The 18,337-nt window shown below is 39.0% G+C and overlaps 3 protein-coding genes across 3 annotated transcripts; 1 reads left to right on the top strand and 2 right to left on the bottom strand.

The window, feature by feature from the left end:
* The first annotated feature begins 9,173 nt into the window (after positions 1 to 9,173).
* LOC148555035 (uncharacterized) lies at positions 9,174 to 9,864 on the top strand. The gene is made up of 2 exons (XM_088489623.1): positions 9,174 to 9,546; positions 9,707 to 9,864. Exons 1-2 carry the CDS (start codon positions 9,219 to 9,221, stop codon positions 9,862 to 9,864), a joined length of 486 nt encoding a protein of 161 aa, XP_088345749.1. The 5' UTR covers positions 9,174 to 9,218.
* A 4,882-nt stretch (positions 9,865 to 14,746) lies between these two features.
* LOC148555034 (uncharacterized) lies at positions 14,747 to 15,344 on the bottom strand. The gene is made up of 2 exons (XM_088489969.1): positions 15,065 to 15,344; positions 14,747 to 14,904 (listed from the first exon to the last, which is right to left on the bottom strand). The coding sequence occupies exons 1-2, from the start codon at positions 15,342 to 15,344 to the stop codon at positions 14,747 to 14,749; spliced, it is 438 nt and encodes a 145-aa protein (XP_088346095.1).
* A 255-nt stretch (positions 15,345 to 15,599) lies between these two features.
* Positions 15,600 to 17,089, bottom strand: LOC107646858 (serine/threonine-protein phosphatase 7 long form homolog). Its single transcript, XM_016351004.2, has 3 exons — positions 16,383 to 17,089; positions 16,208 to 16,298; positions 15,600 to 16,088 (listed from the first exon to the last, which is right to left on the bottom strand). The coding sequence occupies exons 1-3, from the start codon at positions 17,087 to 17,089 to the stop codon at positions 15,600 to 15,602; spliced, it is 1,287 nt and encodes a 428-aa protein (XP_016206490.2).
* Between the last annotated feature and the right edge of the window lie 1,248 nt (positions 17,090 to 18,337).

Raw genomic sequence — 18,337 nt, 5'->3', positions numbered from 1 at the left:
CATCTTTAAAGATGTCTTCCAACTCTAATTCGAGACTCTCAGCCATGTTGATCTCTTCTACCAAAGAGTCAATAAGATCAACTTTCATGCAGTCTTTTGATGTGTCTGGATGCTGCATGGCTTTGACAGCATTCAACTTAAACTCATCATCATTGACTCTCAGGGTTATTTCCCCTTGTTGGACATCAATGAGGGTTCGTCCAGTTGCTAGGAAGGGTCTTCCTAGAATGAGAGTAGCACTCTTGTGCTCCTCCATTTCCAGCACTACAAAGTTAGTGGGAAAGGTGAATGGCCCAACTCTGACAATCATGTCTTCAATCACGCCTGATGGGTATTTAATGGAGCCATCAGCAAGTTGGAGACATATCCGGGTTGGTTTAACTTCTTCAGTTAAGCCAAGCTTTCTGATAGTGGATGCATGTATTAGGTTGATGCTTGCCCCAAGATCGCACAAAGCTGTCTTGGTGCAATTACCTTCTAATATGCATGGTATCAGAAAACTCCCAGGGTCTTTAAGCTTTTCAGGAAAGCTTTTTAGAATGACTGCACTGCATTCTTCAGTGAGGAGAACTCTTTCTGTTTCTCTCCAATCCTTTTTATGACTCAAGATCTCTTTCATGAACTTGGCATAAGAAGGTATTTGCTCAAGTGCCTCTGCAAATGGAATCTTTATTTCAAGAGTCCTGAGATAATCTGCAAAGCGAGCAAATTGCTTATCCTGCTCCTCTTTCCGGAGTTTTTGAGGATAAGGTATCTTGGCTTTATATTCCTCAACCTCAGTTGCTGTAGGTTTGTTGCCTACAAAAGTGGTTGAAGAAGCCTTTTTAGAGGGATTGTCATCAGCACTTGTGTGTGTCTGATCCCTCACTGGCAATTGAGTGCCAGAGTTAGAAGCTGGAGTGACGCGAGACGCCAACTCCTTGTCTGTTCCTGGCGTCTGAACGCCAGAACTGTGCCCATTTTGGGCGTTCAGCACTAGATCTTGCCCATTTTGGGCGTTCAGCGCCAGATCCTTGCTTGTTTCTGGCGTTGAACGCCAGTCCTTGCTTGTTATTGGCGTTGAACGCCAGTCTTGGGCATGGTCTGGACGTTCAGCGCCAGCCTTCCACCAGATTGCTGGCGTTTTAATGCCAGAATTACTTTTCCCTGGGCTCTTACTGTCCTCAGGTGAATTTTGGGTGGTTTGCTCATTCCTTAGCTCTTTGCTGCCTTGAGGTGGGGTATTTAATGTTTTCCCACTTCTTAATTGAACTGCTTGGCATTCTTCTGTTATTTGTCTTGGCAGCTGCTGCTTTGTTTGCTTCAATTGTTCTTCCATATTTATATTAGCCATCCTTGTCTCTTGTAGTTTATCCCTGAATTCGGCTAACTGCTTTGTTAGAAAGTCCAATTGCTGATTGAATTCAGCAGCTTGTTTTACAAGACTGAGTTTAGCAGTTACTGTTTTAACCTCTTCTTTCATGGAAGGGTCACTACTTAGGTACAGATGCTGATTCCTGGCAACTGTATCAATGAGCTCTTGAGCCTCTTCAATTGTCTTTTTCATGTGGATAGATCCACCAGTTGAGTAATCTAGAGACATCTGAGCTCCTTCTGCAAGCCCATAATAGAAGATGTCTAACTGAACCCACTCTGAAAACATTTCAGAGGGGCATTTTCGTAGCATCTCTCTGTATCTCTCCCAAGCATCATAAAGAGATTCATTATCTCCTTGTTTAAAGCCTTGGATGTCCAGCCTTAGCTGTGTCATCCGTTTTGGGGGAAAGTATTGATTCAAGAATTTTTCTGTCAGCTGTTTCCATGTCCTTATGCTGGCCTTAGGTTGGTTATTTAACCACCTCTTAGCTTGATCTTTTACAGCAAATAGAAACAGTAATAGTCTGTAGACATCCTGATCTATTTCCTTATCATGTACTGTGTCAGCAATTTGTAAAAATTGTGCCAGAAACTCTGTAGGTTCTTCCTGTGGAAGATCGGAATACTGGCAATTTTGCTGCACCATGATAATGAGCTGAGGATTCAACTCGAAGCTACTGACTCCAATGGAGGGTATGTAGATGCTACTCCCATATGAAGCAGTAGATGGGTTAGCATATGACCCCAGAGTCCTCCTGGACTGTTCAATTCCACTTAGATCCATGATGGAGAAAGGGAGATGATGTAAAATAAAATAAATAAAAATGGTTGAAAATTTTCGAAAAAATGAGGAGAGAGAAAGTGGTCAGGATGTTTTGAAAAGGATATGATGATTTTTGAAAAAGGTTTTAAATTTTGAAATAAAAATCTGAATTTTAAAGGCAAATTTCAAAAATTTGCTTTAAAATAGAGAGAAAAGATATTTTTGAATTTAAAGAGGAGAGAGAAAAATAATAAGATAGCACAAGATTTAAAATTTTTAGATCTAATGCTCCTTGTTTTTGAAAATTTTGGAGGAAAAACACCAAGGAACACCAAACTTAAAAATTTTAAGATCAAGACACAAGGAAAACTCAAGAACACTTTGAAAACTCACAAGAACACAAGAACATGAAGAAAGAACACCAAACTTAAAATTTTTAGAAAACCAAACCAAAATTTTCGAAAACCAAAGGGAAATCAACAAGAAAACACCAAACTTAAAGTTTGGTACAAAATTTAATAGAGAAATTATTATTTATGAAAAAGAAGATTTTGAAAAGAATATAAAAGATTCTAACCCAATTACCAAGAACACAGACTAACGCTCTAGCCAAATGAGTTATGAATGTAACACTTGTTTTGAAGAAGTATTTTTTTTTTTAACCAAGAACAATAATAAGAGACTCTAAACCAAAAAGAAAAATTTTCCTAATCTAAGAAACAAAATAAATCGTCAGTTGTTCAAACACGAACAATCCCCGGCAACGGCGCCAAAAACTTGGTGCACGAAAATTACTTCACAATGTAATTTCGCACAACTAACCAGCAAGTGCACTGGGTCGTCCGAGTAATACCTTACGTGAGTAAGGGTCGATCCCACGGAGATTGTTGGTTTGAAGCAATCTATGGTTATCTTATACCTCTTAGTCAGGAAGACAATAAAATAATTCACTTATCAAATATGATTGCAAGGAGAAAAGAGGCAGAACACAAATTATACTTGTATGCAATAATGGAGAATATGTTGGAGTTTTGGAGATGCTTTGTCTTCTGAAATTCTGCTTTCCTCTGTTTTCTGATTCACGCATGCACGTCCTCCTATGGCAAGCTGTGTGTAGGTGGATCATCGTTGTCAATGGCTACCATCCATCCTTCCAGTGAAAAGGGTCCAAATGCGCTGTCACCGCACGGCTAATCATCTGCAGGTTCTCAATCGTACCGGAATAGGAATTACTATCCTTTTGCGGCTGTCACTACGCCCAGCACTCATGAGTTTGAAGTTCGTCACAGCCATTCAATCCCAAGATCCTACTCGGAATACCACAGACAAGGTTTAGACTTTCCGGATTCTCATGAATGCTGCCATCAATCTAGCTTATACCACCGAGATTCTAATTAAGGAATCTAAGAGATATTCATTCAATCGGATGTAGAACGGAGGTGATTGTCAGACACACGTTCATGGAGTGAGGAAGGTGATGAGTGTCACTGATCATCACCCTCTCCATAGTTAGGCGCGAATGGATATCTTAGATAGGAACACGCATGTTTGAATGGAAAACAGAATTACTTGCATTAATTCATCAGGACACAGCAGAGCTCCTCACCCCCCAACAATGGAGTTTAGAGACTCATGCCGTCAAAGGGTACAAAATTTTGATCTAAAATGTTATGAGATACAAAATAAATCTCTAAAAGTTGTTTAAATACTAAACTGGTAACCTAGGTTTACAGAAAATGAGTAGACTATGACAGATAGTGCAGAAATCCACTTCTGGGGCCCACTTGGTGTGTGCTGGGGCTGAGACTAAAGCTTCTCACGTGCCTGGGCTGTTTTGGGCGTTCAACGCCAGGTTGTAACCTGTTTCTGGCGTTGAACTCCACTTTGTAACTTGTTTCTGGCGCTGGACGCCAGACAGCAGCATGGAACTGGCGTTTAACGCCAGTTTACGTCGTCTATCCTTGAGCAAAGTATGGACTATTACATATTGCTGGAAAGCCCTGGATGTCTACTTTCCAACGCAATTGGAAGCGCGCCATTTGGACTCCTGTAGCTCCAGAAATTTCATTTTGAGTACAGAGAGGTCAGAATCCAACAGCATCAGCAGTCCTTTTTCAGCCTGAATCAGATTTTTCCTCAGCTCCCTCAATTTCAGCCAGAAAATACCTGAAATTACAGAAAAATACACAAACTCATAGTAAAGTCCAGAAATATGAATTTTGCCTAGAAACTAATGAGAATAAACTAAAAACTAACTGAAATATACTAAAATCTATATGAAATTAACCCCAAAAAGTGTATAAAATATCCGCTCATCAGGCGTCAACCTTAATAAGTCAAGTGGTCCCCAATTCGTCTACAGGCACACGTGAATCAATTAAATTAATTTTGATTTAAACTTTATTTCTTTTATAATTAGGAAAAGATATTATTTAGTTTTAGGAAATATATTTCTACATTAATTAGGGTTAGATATAAAAGGGAAAAGAATCAGCCCTTCGGGCTCATCTCTAATCTCTTCTCTTCTACCTTATTCCGCAATTTACAGTTTTTTGGAATCCTAGTTTTTCTCTCTGAACCATGAGCAACTAAACCTCCACTGTTAAGGATAAGAGCTCTGTCTATTGTTTGGATTGATACTATTATTTTTTTATTTTAATTCATGTACTGATTTATAATTCAAGAATTGTTTTCGTTCTTTATTTTATGAATCTGGGTGGAACGGAAGTATGACCTTGATTCTAATTGAGTTCTTGTACAACTTGAAAAAGCTCTTTACTTGAACAACAGTTTGAAAACAATTTCTCCTAAACTTCTAATTATCTAGACTTAACGGGATAGTGACATATAATCCTCTTATATTTGGGTAATTAGGGTTTCTGTGGCATATAAACTAGAATTAAACTTCACCCTCTAATTAGAATTAAGTGACTAAGAAATTGGCGATTGATGAAGGTTAGAGGAGACTAAATAAGTCTAAGGAATTAGGGTTTAGTCACATATAGTTTGCCATAAATTGAATCTTGCATGATTAAAATAGTTAGTAAGAAAAGTCAATCCGGAAGATAGATAACTCTGAAGCATTAACTGTTTCTCCATATATATTTCACAACTTGTTTACTATTTGCTTTCTGATTTTTTTATTTATTGTTAATGCAATTGAGACCCAAACACTACTTTCTGTTTGTCTGACTAAGCAAATAACTTGACCATTGTTGCTTGATCCATCAATTCTCGTGGGATCGACCCTCATTCACTTGAGGTACTACTTGGTACAACTCGGCACACTTGACAGTTAGTTTATGAACTTTAAATTCCGCACCAACAGACGATGCCAAATATTCATATTTATTGTTGAGGTTATGAGCTGTGGAGCTTTGGGAATCCTAATTTGAATTGTGTTAGAACCAAACCAGGAGAGCAACTTACAATGACACTCATGCAATTCAGGCCTGAAACAAAGCAGAACTCAGCTCTATTTGCATGTCCAATAGCCCTACGTCGTTCTAGAGATGGTGGCTTGCTGCCATGGAAGAGCTGAAAAGGACCAAATTAGAAGAAGAAATCAAGATCGACAACAACTCTCTTTGGGAAGCTATGGCAAGATCAGAACCAACTAATTTTTTTGGCAGTAGTCCTCGAACCCATATAGCACAGCAATGGTGGCCATAGAACTCTCTAATGAGTTTTAACCATTTCTTAGATATACTTTCTCTCTCTGTAAAGTTATTTTATTATATATATATTCTTTTATGAAATGTGAGTATCCTGTTGTAACTTTCTTTGGTTATTCAAAATGGACCCACACTCCTTGTGTATTCATTTCTCCATTAGAAATGAATAAATAACTAACTTTGATAATAAAATAAAAAAAATAAAAAAAATTTAATATTTTAAATAAATGTTGTTCGTATAACCTGCAATAATATGTCAATTCTTAAGTTAGTAGTGGTTTTAAGTGATAGAGTAAAAAGTATGTTATCTTTTAAATTTCTTTTTTCTTTTTTTTTTTTGTTTTCTGATGTGACCGTTTGTAGACATTTATTGCCTTTAACATGGTGTTTTAATACCACTTTTAAATTTACATATGGTTGCATGAATGGTGTTGGACGCTGATATGGGAGAGGAGTGTGCTAAACATTTTTGTGGTGTCAGTGGAGGAACTAATCGGACCATGCGAGTTGGGATAGAGGAGCTACTCGGACCCTGCGATATGCAACTGCCACACGGACCGTTCGATTTGCGTTTAACCAAACGCACGGTCCGATTTCCTCTCACCTGGACACGCGTCGCGCAGGGTTGGCTCGGAGAAGCGGTGCCCTGAAACCAAACCAAGACCAACTTACCTACTCTCACCATCCGAATTAACTCATTCTCACATTTCACTCTCAACCTCACTCCCAGCTTCTTCTTCTTCCTTTCACCATAGTTCTGAAAGCTACTTGCTTGAAGAAAGAAGAACATGCCAAAAAAAAATAAATTTAAACATGTTGATCGACCTAAGCTTCATATTATTCATTATCTTAGTCATTCTGATTATGTAAGTGTTATTTTTAAATTTTATAAATTTTTTATATTTATAATTATTATTGTTAGAAATATAATTATTATGATTATTATTAGAAATGCAAGTTAGAAATATAAATAGAATGATTATTAGGATATCTCCGTATTTGTTAGATATTTTTAAAAATTTGTCTGAAATTTTTTTTTTATTTTTTATTATAAATGTTGTTATTAGGAAATTTGTTATTATTATTATGCTTGCTGGTTTGTTATTATTACGAAAATGTGAACAGAACCCAACGGTAGTTAATTTTTTAGAGAAAATGTAACATTTTTTGTAATTTTTTATTAAATTTTATTATTATTATTATGATTGGAAAAAACCGTGTAAATTTTTTTAAATTTTTTAAAAATTTTTAAATTTTTTTTACTATAACTGTTATGGATGAAGTTAAACGTTATTGTTATTGTGAGAAATTGTTAGTACTTACTGAATGATTAGTGTAATTATTTTTATTAAAGTACGTTAGGTTTTATCATGAGGATATTTAAATTTTGTTAGTTGTAATCATCATTATTAGCAAGTTAATTGTTCTTACTGTTGTTAGAAAATGAAGGATATCGGTTAGTAATATTTTTTTATAGTTGAGGAAATAATGTTTCAAATGATAGTAAATCAGTAATTACTATCAGATATTATGGTAGATGTTGTAAATTCAGAATTTTGATTAGGAATTTTTGCATTGATAATTATTTTCATTAGTTGTTAGTTATGAATAAAATTAAGGCTTAATAATTAATTTTAGAAGTAAGACTAATTAGAATTAAAAGGATTTAGTAAAATGATTCATGATAGTCATATAGTAATTGTTAATGAGCTGACTATGAATTTGTTATCTTTTTTGTAGAAATTAAGAATGTTGACTTTTAATCACCCAGTTCCTCCGGATCGGTACAACGATAGGGCGGAGGACCTTTTACGACTTACAGGTTTTTATCATGCATCGCAGATTGAGGTAGTGCAGTGTCAGAAAGCATTGGTGAATGCTCTGATCGAACGTTGGCACCCGGAAACACATACGTTTCACCTTCCCATTGGTGAATGTGCCGTGAATCTTGAAGATGTGGCTCTAATTCTTGGTCTTCCCACTGATGGTCTTCCAGTCACAGGGATGACAATGAGTAGTTTTGAAGCGTTGGAGGTGGAGTGTTTGATTCAATTTGGAGTTGCACCGTGTAAGTCGGATTGTAGAGGTAGTTGCATAAAACTTACCTGGCTGCGGGATCTAAAAGAAAATTTAGAGTTGACTGATGATATCAATATACAGAGGTATGTGAGGTGCCATATTATGTTGCTGATCGGGACGATCTTGTTTGAGGATAAGTCTGGGGCAGGTGTGCACTGAAAATTTCTACCCTTGCTACGTGATTTTGTTAGTATTGGACAATATAGTTGGGGAGCGGCATGCCTAGCACACCTCTACAGGGCGTTATGTAGGGTATCTCGTTTTAACTGCAAGGAAATAGATGGTCCACTAACGCTTCTACTCGGTTGGGCTTGGATCAGGCTGCCATATCTATCGTCGCTACCTAGGGAACCCCGAAGTTTTCCGCTAGCAAATAGGTAATAATTTGTTACAATGTGCCCGTATCTTGATATTTAAGATTCAGTTAATGCTAGTTGAGCTAATTGAATATATCATATTAGGTGGCAGAACTGGGAGTATGGTGACCGACGATATAGATATCTGAAGTTAGCTCACTTTAGGAAGGCATTTGATGAACTTTAGGAAGGGCAGGTGTGTTTTACTTAAAGAAGTATTAGTTTCCGGCTTAGGGTCTGAGACATAATTATAAAGCATTGTTATTGTTATTGGCATTGTGGATTGTCATCATGAGGTTCCTTTATTTTTTCCAGTTTGTTTGGGTTGCTTATGCTGTGGATCGCGTGGATCCGAACATCATTCCTTCTGAAATTTACATGCAGTCGGTTGTCTGGAGCGCTACAGTTCTATTGGTATCATTTGAATGTATCGAGTGGCATGCTACCAATAGGTTTAGGCGACAGTTTGGTTTTGTTCAAGGACTACCTAATCAAGAGCGGAATCTAAACAAGGCGCATGGAGAAGTCCTGACTGGTCCCAAGAATCTTAACTGGGCCACGGCACCGAGTCATTCAATTTGGGTGATGCATTGGTCAAACAGGTATAACTACATTCTATCTGAGCTTCCCATGCCTTCACAGCATCCATTAGATAGTTACATGCATTGGTACCGATCAAAATTTGGGGAACACTTGAACTTGTCAAATCTTGTGGGTCAGGATATGGATGAGGGTGATCAGGATATGGATGAGGATAATCAAGATACCGATGAGGGTAGTCAGGATATGGATGATGACAATGAAGGACAAGAGCCACATTCGCCGCATATATTACCTCCAAACCCGATTCCAAAAGAACAACCTCAGTCCTCAAGCTAGTATGTACCTCAGACACAGTTCCCGCCATCATTTCTAATAAGTCAACAATATTGGGGTACCTCACAGTTTGAAACAGGAGAAGGAGGTTCCTTTAGCCAGTTGCTTAGGTTCATGTCTGCAGATGCTGGACTATCACAATATGGCCATCAGCCTGAGTTCATGGCAGGTAGGTATTCATTGGATGCGAGGTACCCGGGCCATACCTCATCGGTTGCTTCTGGGGGGTTTATATCGGTTGACTCTAGTAGGAGTGACGGTGGACGCGGAGCTTTTTTTAGTCAGAATCCTAACCGTGTTTCCATGGGACTCATTGAGGAAAATGCTAACACACTCGAGAAAGAGACCGATGCGTATCTAGTAGATGACCCGGATGACGAGGACGATCATGAGGATGATGAAATAGAGGAGTTCGATAAGGATGAAGAATCTCGTAATGATGGTATTATGTTGTGTATTTTACTTTACATGTTCGATTAGTTATTTATTTTTTGTTCATAATTGGCATCTCTGTTTGATTTTTCCTGAATGATACATGGTATATGTGTTGCTTTGATTACCTGATGTACTACATTTAATTGTTATTTATAAATTGTATACAGGTCAGGCACGCACTCCGGATGACACCTCCAAAGGTTACAATCTGAGGATTGATCCACCACGTCGTAGTGCTAATCGCTACACTCCATCTGTCTTCAAAAAGGCGGCCAAGAAATGCAAGAACTTTGTGAAGGATGTAAAGTGGGCCATCAGAAAGTAGTTATGGTGTAAATTATTTATTTAAGTATTAATCACGTGGACTATGTTTATAGTACTTTGTATCTGTTGGACATTATGAATTACTAAGCTAGACTATGCTAAGATTTCTATTGTATGTTTAGAGTATTTATGCATTAATGACCCTATTCAGGTATTATTAATCTAGACTATGTATTAATGTTTCATAAAATCTGAGTATATTGCTACAGATATCATGTCAATATACCTCAGTTGGACAATTGAGAACATATTATAACAAGCTACAGGTATCCTATATGTAGTGTTGTAAAAACTGGACAAAACTGGCCGGTTCAATCAAAAAACTTGTGAACCGGACCGGCCGGTGCAATCACAAAACCTGTGAACCGGACCGGCCGGTTTAATCAAAAAACCTGTGAATAGGACCGGTCAGTTCAATCAGAAAACCTGTGAACCAGACTGGCCGGTTCAATCAGAAAACATGTGATCTGGACCGACCGGTTCAATCAAAAAACCTGTGAACCGGACCGGCCGGTTCAAGAAGTATGCAAATTATAATATATTTATGTGATACCTATCAGTTTTACTTTTTAATAAATGCATGTAGTATATATTAAAATAATAGATATAAACTACCTAATAAATTATTAAAACTCAAAAATAAAAACTATTTTAACATAAAAACAAATTAAAAACGTTATACAATGTTACATAATGGTCCAATTTCGAGTGATTTTATACAATGTTACGTATATTAGGTCAAGTTACCTCAAATGGACAACCCATGCCATACTAGTGCCGTGCTACACCTACCATACTGTGAACCTATTGAGCATCTCCGTCGGCATTTGTACCAACTGACTGACGGCATCTACTACAACTATGTCCCTCAGCTCCACATAGCCTACATCGCCTAGGACGACGTAACATTCGCGTGTCCATCTCATTCAAGAAGCACGTCATCCTGGGACAACCTTTCGAGACGCGTCTCAGGTATGGATTCGGTACGAAACGAGGACCGTTGTACGCAGGCCATGTCGTAGGGTTACCTAGTGGCCTAAACCTTGCTCGGTACACCCGCCGAACTTGGTCCATCTTATACACATCATGCACATACAGTTTCCAATCCAGTCGCTGGTTGGCGCAACATGCGAACATATGTCTGCAGGGGATCCGGTCTACCTGGAACTCACCACAGTCACATCGAAGGCCACGTAGATCGACTGCAAACTCCAGTCCGCTTGGCATCTCACGCACCTCAAAGACCTCATTCTGCCGGTCAAAGCAACTGACCTGAATGTTTCCTGATGCAAGTTGGTTTGCATGCAACTTCGAGGTCACGACATCGGAGAACACATGGCCAGCATTAATCCACACTTTTGCCTCCGCTCTTTTTCTGGTGAACAGCTCGTTTAGCCTGTAGAATGTTGCCTTTACAAAAGCAGTAATGGGAAGATTGCGTGCACCCTTCAACACTGAATTAATGCATTCCACTAGATTCGTCGTCATGTGACCCCATCGCTATCCACCATCAAATCCCAATGCGTACTGTTCGCGAGGAATTCAGTTTAACCAGTTTGTATACGCTTCCCCCCGTTCCCGTAATCGCTGGTAACACACTTCGTACTCCCGCACCGTCCTCGAATATCCTAGAGGATAGCAACAAAAAAAAGAATAATTATAGATGTCAAAACAGATCTTGAAGGTTATTTCTGTTAATAAGTTACTTAAATTTAGTAAATGGTTACCAATGTTGACGACCAATTTTTGGAGGTACGGTGCCTTGAATTTTCGCAGAAAATTCGACTCTATATGCCTGATGCAGAACATATGAAAAGCTCTAGGAGGTGACCAAGCTCCGTTACTGCGTTCCACAGCTGCATTGATGGATTCGTGTCGGTCGAATATTAGGCCCACACCATCCCGAGTGACAACATGTTGACGAAGGTTACTAAGGAAGAAGTGTCATGCATCAGAAGTCTCTCCCTCCACAATAGCAAACGCAATTTGGACGATATTGTTGTTGCCATCCTGTGAAACTGCCACTAGTAGACAACCCTTATACTTTCTGTACAAGTGAGTCCCATCCACCTGGACAATTGGCTTACAATGTCTGAATGCCCTAATACAGGGGTAATAACTCCAAAATACTCGATGCAGTACTCGAATATCACCCACCAAGTCATCGCCTTGATATGCAGGCATAGTCTCAAAATGGACAACAGCTGATGGCTCCTTATGACACATGGCCTCAAACCATATAGGCAACACTTCAAACGATGCTTCCCAACCTCCAAATATTTTTTCTACTACCCTTTGCTTAGCCAACCATGCTTTCCGATAACTGACGGTGTAGTTGAACTTCGATTGCACTTCTGCTATAACCGACTTTACCTTCAAGGAGGGGTCAGCCTCAACCAAAGGCTTTATCGCTTCTGCAATTGTGATAGAATCCAGCTTCGAATGATCCTGTGAAATGGTGGCTCTGGTACATGTGTGACTACCATTATACCTCCTTATAACCCAATAGTACTTCCTGCTGATCATGCTAACCCTGATAAGCCAATCACACCCAGACCCATACTGCGTACACTTCGCATAAAATGTCAAAGGGCAGTAGAAAGAATATTTGGAGGTTGGGAAGCATCGTTTGAAGCGTTGCCTATATAGTTTGAGGCCATGTGTCATAAGGAGCCATCAGCTATTGTCCATTTTGAGACTATGCCTGCATATCAAGGCAATGACTTGGTGGGTGATATTCGAGTACTGCATCGAGTATTTTGGAGTTATTACCCCTGTATTAGGGCATTCAGACATTGTAAGCCAATTGTCCAGGTGGATGGGACTCACTTGTACGGAAAGTATAAGGGTTGTCTACTAGTGGCAGTTTCACAGGATGGCAACAACAATATCGTCCCAATTGCGTTTGCTATTGTGGAGAGAGAGACTTCTGATGCATGGCACTTCTTCCTTAGTAATCTTCGTCAACATGTTGTCACTCGGGATGGTGTAGGCCTAATATCCGACCGACACGAATCCATCAATGCAGCTGTGGAACGCAGTAACGGAGCTTGGTCACCTCCTAGAGCTTTTCATATGTTCTGCATCAGGCATATAGAGTCGAATTTTCTGCGAAAATTCAAGGCACCGTACCTCTAAAAATTGGTCATCAACATTGGTAACCATTTACTAAATTTAAGTAACTTATTAACAGAAATAACCTTCAACATTTGTTTTGACATCTATAATTATTCTTTTTTTTGTTGCAATCCTCTAGGATATTCGAGGACGGTACGGGAGTATGAAGTGCGTTACCAGCGATTACGGGAACGGGGGGAAGCGTATACAAACTGGTTAAACCGAATTCCTCGCGAACAGTACGCATTGGCATTTGATGGTGGATACTGATGGGGTCACATGACGACGAATCTAGTGGAATGCATCAATTCAGTGTTGAAGGGTGCACGCAATCTTCCCATTACTGCTCTTGTGAAGGCAACATTCTACAGGCTAAACGAGCTGTTCACTAGAAAAAGAGCGGAGGCAGAAGCGCGGATTAATGCTGGCCATGTGTTCTCCGATGTCGTGACCTCGAAGTTGCATGCAAACCAACTTGCATCAGGAAACATTCAGGTCAGTTGTTTTGACCGGCAGAATGAGGTCTTCGAGGTGCGTGAGATGCCAAGCGGACTGGAGTTTGCAGTCGATCTATGTGGTCTTCGATCTGACTGTGGTGAGTTCCAGGTAGACCGGATCCCCTGCAGACATGTGTTCGCATGTTGCGCCAACCAGCGACTGGATTGAAAACTGTATGTGCATGATGTGTATAAGATGGACCAAGTTCGGCGGGTGTACCGAGCAAGGTTTAGGCCACTAGGTAACTCTACGACATGGCCTACGTACAATGGTCCTCGTTTCGTACCGAATCCGTACCTGAGACGCGTCTCGAAAGGTCTCCCGAGGATGACGCACTTCTTGAATGAGATGGACACGCGAATGTTACGTCGTCCTAGGCGATGTAGGCTATGTGGAGCTGAGGGACATAGTCGTAGTAGATGCCGTCAGTCAGCTGGTACAAATGCCAACGGAGATGCTCAATAGGTTCACAGTATGGTAGGTGTAGCACGGCACTAGTATGGCATGGGTTGTCCATTTGAGGTAACTTGACCTGATATACGTAACATTGTATAAAATCACTCGAAATCGGACTATTATGTAACATTGTATAACGTTTTTAATTTGTTTTTATGTTAAAATAGTTTTTATTTTTGAGTTTTAATAATTTATTAAGTAGTTTATATCTATTATTTTAATATATACTACATGCATTTATTAAAAAGTAAAACTGATAGGTATCACATAAATATATTATAATTTGCATACTTGTTGAACTGGCCGGTCCAGTTCACAGGTTTTCTGATTGAACCGGCCGGTCCGGATCACATATTTTCTGATTGAATCGGTCAGTTCGGTTCACAGGTTTTTTGATTGAACCGGCCGGTCCTATTCATAGGTTTTCTGATTGAACCGGCCGATCCGGTTCACAGGTTTTGTGATTGCACCGGCCGGTCCGGTTCACAGGTTTACTGATTGAACCGACCAGTCCTGTCCAGTTTTTACAACACTACATATAGGATACCTGTAGCTTGTTATAATATGATCTCAATTGTCCAACTGAGGTATATTGACATGATATCTGTAGCAATATACTCAGATTTTATGAAACATTAATACATAGTCCAGATCAATAATACCTGAATAGGGTCATTAATGCATAAATACTCTAAACATACAGTAGAAATCTTAGCATAGTCCAGCTCAGTAATTCATAATGTCCAACAGATACAAAGTACTATAAACATAGTCCACGTGATTAATACTTAAATAAATAATTTACACCACAACTACTTTCTGATGGCCCAGTTTACATCCTTCACAAAGTTCTTGCATTTCTTGGCCGCCTTTTTGAAGACAGATGGAGTGTAGCGATTAGCGCTACGACGTGGTGGATCAATCCTCAGATTGTAACCTTTGGAGGTGTCATCCGGAGTGCGTGCCTGACCTGTATACAATTTATAAATAACAATTAAATGTAGTACATCAGGTAATCAAAGCAACACATATACCACGTATCATTCAGGAAAAATCAAATAGAGATGCCAATTATGAACAAAAAATAAATAACTAATCGAACATGTAAAGTAAAATACACAACATAATACCATCATTACGAGATTCTTCATCCTCATCGAACTCCTCTATTTCATCATCATCATGATCATCCTCGTCATCCAGGTCATCTACTAGATACGCATCGGTCTCTTTCTCGAGTGTGTTAGCATTTTCCTCAATGAGTCCCATGGAAACACGGTTAGGATTCTGACTAAAAAAAGCTCTGCATCCACCGTCACTCCTACTAGAGTCAACCGATACAAATCCCCCAGAAGCAACCGATGAGGTATGGCCCGGGTACCTTGCATCCAATGAATACCTACCTGCCATGAACTCAGGCTGATGGCCATATTGTGATAGTCCAGCATCTGCAGACATGAACCCAAGAAACTGGCTAAAAGAACCTCATTCTCCTATTTCAAACTGTGAGGTACCCCAATATTGTTGACTTATTGGAAATGATGGGGGGAACTGTGTCTGAGGTACATACTGGCTTGAGGACTGAGGTTGTTCTTCTGGAATCGGGTTTGGAGGTAATATATGCGGCGAATGTGGCTCTTGTCCTTCATTGTCATCATCCATATCCTAACTACCCTCATCGGTATCCTGATTATCCTCATCCATATCCTGATCACCCTCATCCATATCCTGATCACCTTCATCATTCTCTTGACCCACAAGATTTGACAAGTTCAAGTGGTCCCCAAATTTTGATCGGTACCAATGCATGTAACTATCTAATGGATGCTGTGAAGGCATGGGAAGCTCAGATAGAACGTAGTTATACCTGTTTGACCAATGCATCACCCAAATTGAATGACTCGGTGCCGTGGCCCAGTTAAGATTCTTGGGACTAGTCAGGACTTCTCCATGCGCCTTTTCTAGATTCCGCTCCTGATTAGGTAGTCCTTGAACAAAACCAAACTGTCGCCTAAACCTATCGGTAGCATGCCACTCGATACATTCAAATGATACCAACGGAACTGTAGCGCTCCAGACAACCGACTGCATGTAAATTTCAGGAGGAATGATGTTCGGATCCACGTGATCCACAGCATAAGGAACCCAAACAAACTGGAAAAAATAAAGGAACCTCATGATGACAATCCACAATGCCAATAACAATAACAATGCTTTATAATTATGTCTCAGACCCTAAGCTGGAAACTAATACTTCTTTAATTAAAACACACCTGCCCTTCCTGAAGTTCATCGAATGCCTTCCTAAAGTGAGCTAACTTCAGATATCTATATCGTTGATCACCACGCTCCCAGTTCCGCCACCTAATATGATATATTCAATTAGCTCAACTAGCATTAACTGAATCTTAAATATCAAGATACGGGCACATTGTAACAAATTATTACCTGTTTGCTAGTGAAAAACTTCGGGGTTCCCTAGGTAGCGGCGATAGATATGGTAGCCTGATCCAAGCCCAACCGAGTAGAAGCGTTAGTGGACCATCTATTTCCTTGCAGTTAAAACGAGATGCCCTGCATAACGCCCTGTAGAGGTGTGCTAGGCATGCCGCTCCCCAACTATATTGTCCAATACTAACAAAATCACGTAGCAAGGGTAGAAATTTCCAGTGCACACCTGCCCCAGACTTATCCCCAAACAAGATCGTCCCGATCAGCAACATAATATGGCACCTCACATACCTCTGTATACTGATATCATCAGTCAACTCTAAATTTTCTTTTAGATCCCGCAGCCAGGTATGTTTTATGCAACTACCTCTACAATCCGACTTACGCGGTGCAACTCCAAATTGAATCAAACACTCCACCTCCAACGCTTCAAAACTACTCATTGTCATCCCTATGACTGGAAGACCATCAGTGGGAAGACCAAGAATTAGAGCCACATCTTCAAGAGTCACGGCACATTCACCAATGAGAAGGTGAAACGTATGTGTTTCCGGGTGCCAACGTTCGATCAGAGCATTCACCAATGCTTTCTGACACTGCACTACCCCAATCTGCGATGCATGATAAAAACCTGTAAGTCGTAAAAGGACCTCCGCCCTATCGTTGTACCGATTCGGAGGAACTGGGTGATTACAAGTCAACATTCTTAATTTCTACAAAAAAAGATAACAAATTCATAGTCAGCTCATTAACAATTACTATATGACTATCATGAATCATTTTACTAAATCTTTTTAACTCTAATTAGTCTTACTTCTAAAATTAATTATTAAGCCTTAATTTTATTCATAACTAACAACTAATGAAAATAATTATCAATGCAAAAATTCCTAATCAAAATTCTGAATTTACAACATCTACCATAATATCTGATAATAATTACTAATTTACTATCATTGAAACATTATTTCCTCAACTATCAAAAAATATTACTAACCAGTATCCTTCATTTTCTAACAACGGTAAGAACAATTAACTTGCTAATAATGATGATTACAACTAAGAAAATTTAAATATCCTCATGATGAAACCTAACGTGCTTTAATAAAAATAATTACACTAATCATTCAGTAAGTACTAACAATTTCTCACAATAACAATAACGTTTAACTTCATCCATAACAGTTATAGTAAAAAAATTTACACGGTTTTTTCCAATCATAATAATAATAAAATTTAATAAAAAATTACAAAAAATGTTACATTCTCTCTAAAAAATTAACTACCGTTGGGTTTTGTTCACATTTTCGTAATAATAACAAACCAGCAAGCATAATAATAATAACAAATTTCCTAATAACAACATTTATAATAAAAAATAGAAAAAAAAATTCAGACAAATTTTTAAAAATATCTAACAAATACGGAAATATCCTAATAATCATTCTATTTATATTTCTAACTTGCATTTCTAACAATAATCATAATAATTATATTTCTAACAATAATAATTATAAATATAAAAAAATTTATAAAATTTAAAAATAACACTTACATAATCAGAATGACTAAGATAATGAATAATATGAAACTCAGGTCGATCAACATCTTTAAATTATTTTTTTTTGGCATGTTCTTCTTTCTTCAAGCAAGTAGCGTTCAGAACTATGGTGAAAGGAAGAAGAAGAAGCTGGGAGTGAGGTTGAGAGTGAAATGTGAGAATGAGTTAATTCGGATGGTGAGAGTAGGTAAGTTGGTCTTGGTTTGGTTTCAGGGCACCGCTTCTCCGAGCCAACCCTGCGCGACGCGTGTCCAGGCGAGAGGAAATCGGACCGTGCGTTTGGTTAAACGCAAATCGGACGGTCCGTGTGGCAGTCGCATATCGCAGGGTCCGAGTAGCTCCTCTATCCCAACTCGCATGGTCTGATTAGTTCCTCCACTGACACCACAAA

Source organism: Arachis ipaensis, chromosome B6, assembly GCF_059453495.1.
Source record: "Arachis ipaensis isolate K30076 ecotype BB chromosome B6, ASM5945349v1, whole genome shotgun sequence".
Classification (NCBI taxonomy): Eukaryota; Viridiplantae; Streptophyta; class Magnoliopsida; order Fabales; family Fabaceae; genus Arachis; species Arachis ipaensis.
Note: the sequence above shows the minus strand (reverse complement) of the source record. Positions and strands in the feature narration are given on the sequence as shown.

What these genes read in the sequence shown, in the direction of transcription:
- LOC107646858 (XM_016351004.2), bottom strand. Translation starts at nt 17,089, where the DNA reads ATGTTGACTTGTAATCACCCAGTTCCTCCGAATCGGTACAACGATAGG. An exon ending in AGTTTTTCACTAGCAAACAG is followed by an intron (nt 16,299 to 16,382) that starts GTAATAATTTGT and finishes ATATCATATTAG; the next exon opens with GTGGCGGAACTGGGAGCGTG. An exon ending in ATGAACTTCAGGAAGGGCAG is followed by an intron (nt 16,089 to 16,207) that starts GTGTGTTTTAAT and finishes TATTTTTTCCAG; the next exon opens with TTTGTTTGGGTTCCTTATGC.
- LOC148555035 (XM_088489623.1), top strand. Translation starts at nt 9,219, where the DNA reads ATGTCTGCAGATGCTGGACTATCACAATATGGCCATCAGCCTGAGTTC. An exon ending in TGAAGAATCTCGTAATGATG is followed by an intron (nt 9,547 to 9,706) that starts GTATTATGTTGT and finishes AATTGTATACAG; the next exon opens with GTCAGGCACGCACTCCGGAT.
- LOC148555034 (XM_088489969.1), bottom strand. Translation starts at nt 15,344, where the DNA reads ATGGCAGGTAGGTATTCATTGGATGCAAGGTACCCGGGCCATACCTCA. An exon ending in TGAAGAATCTCGTAATGATG is followed by an intron (nt 14,905 to 15,064) that starts GTATTATGTTGT and finishes AATTGTATACAG; the next exon opens with GTCAGGCACGCACTCCGGAT.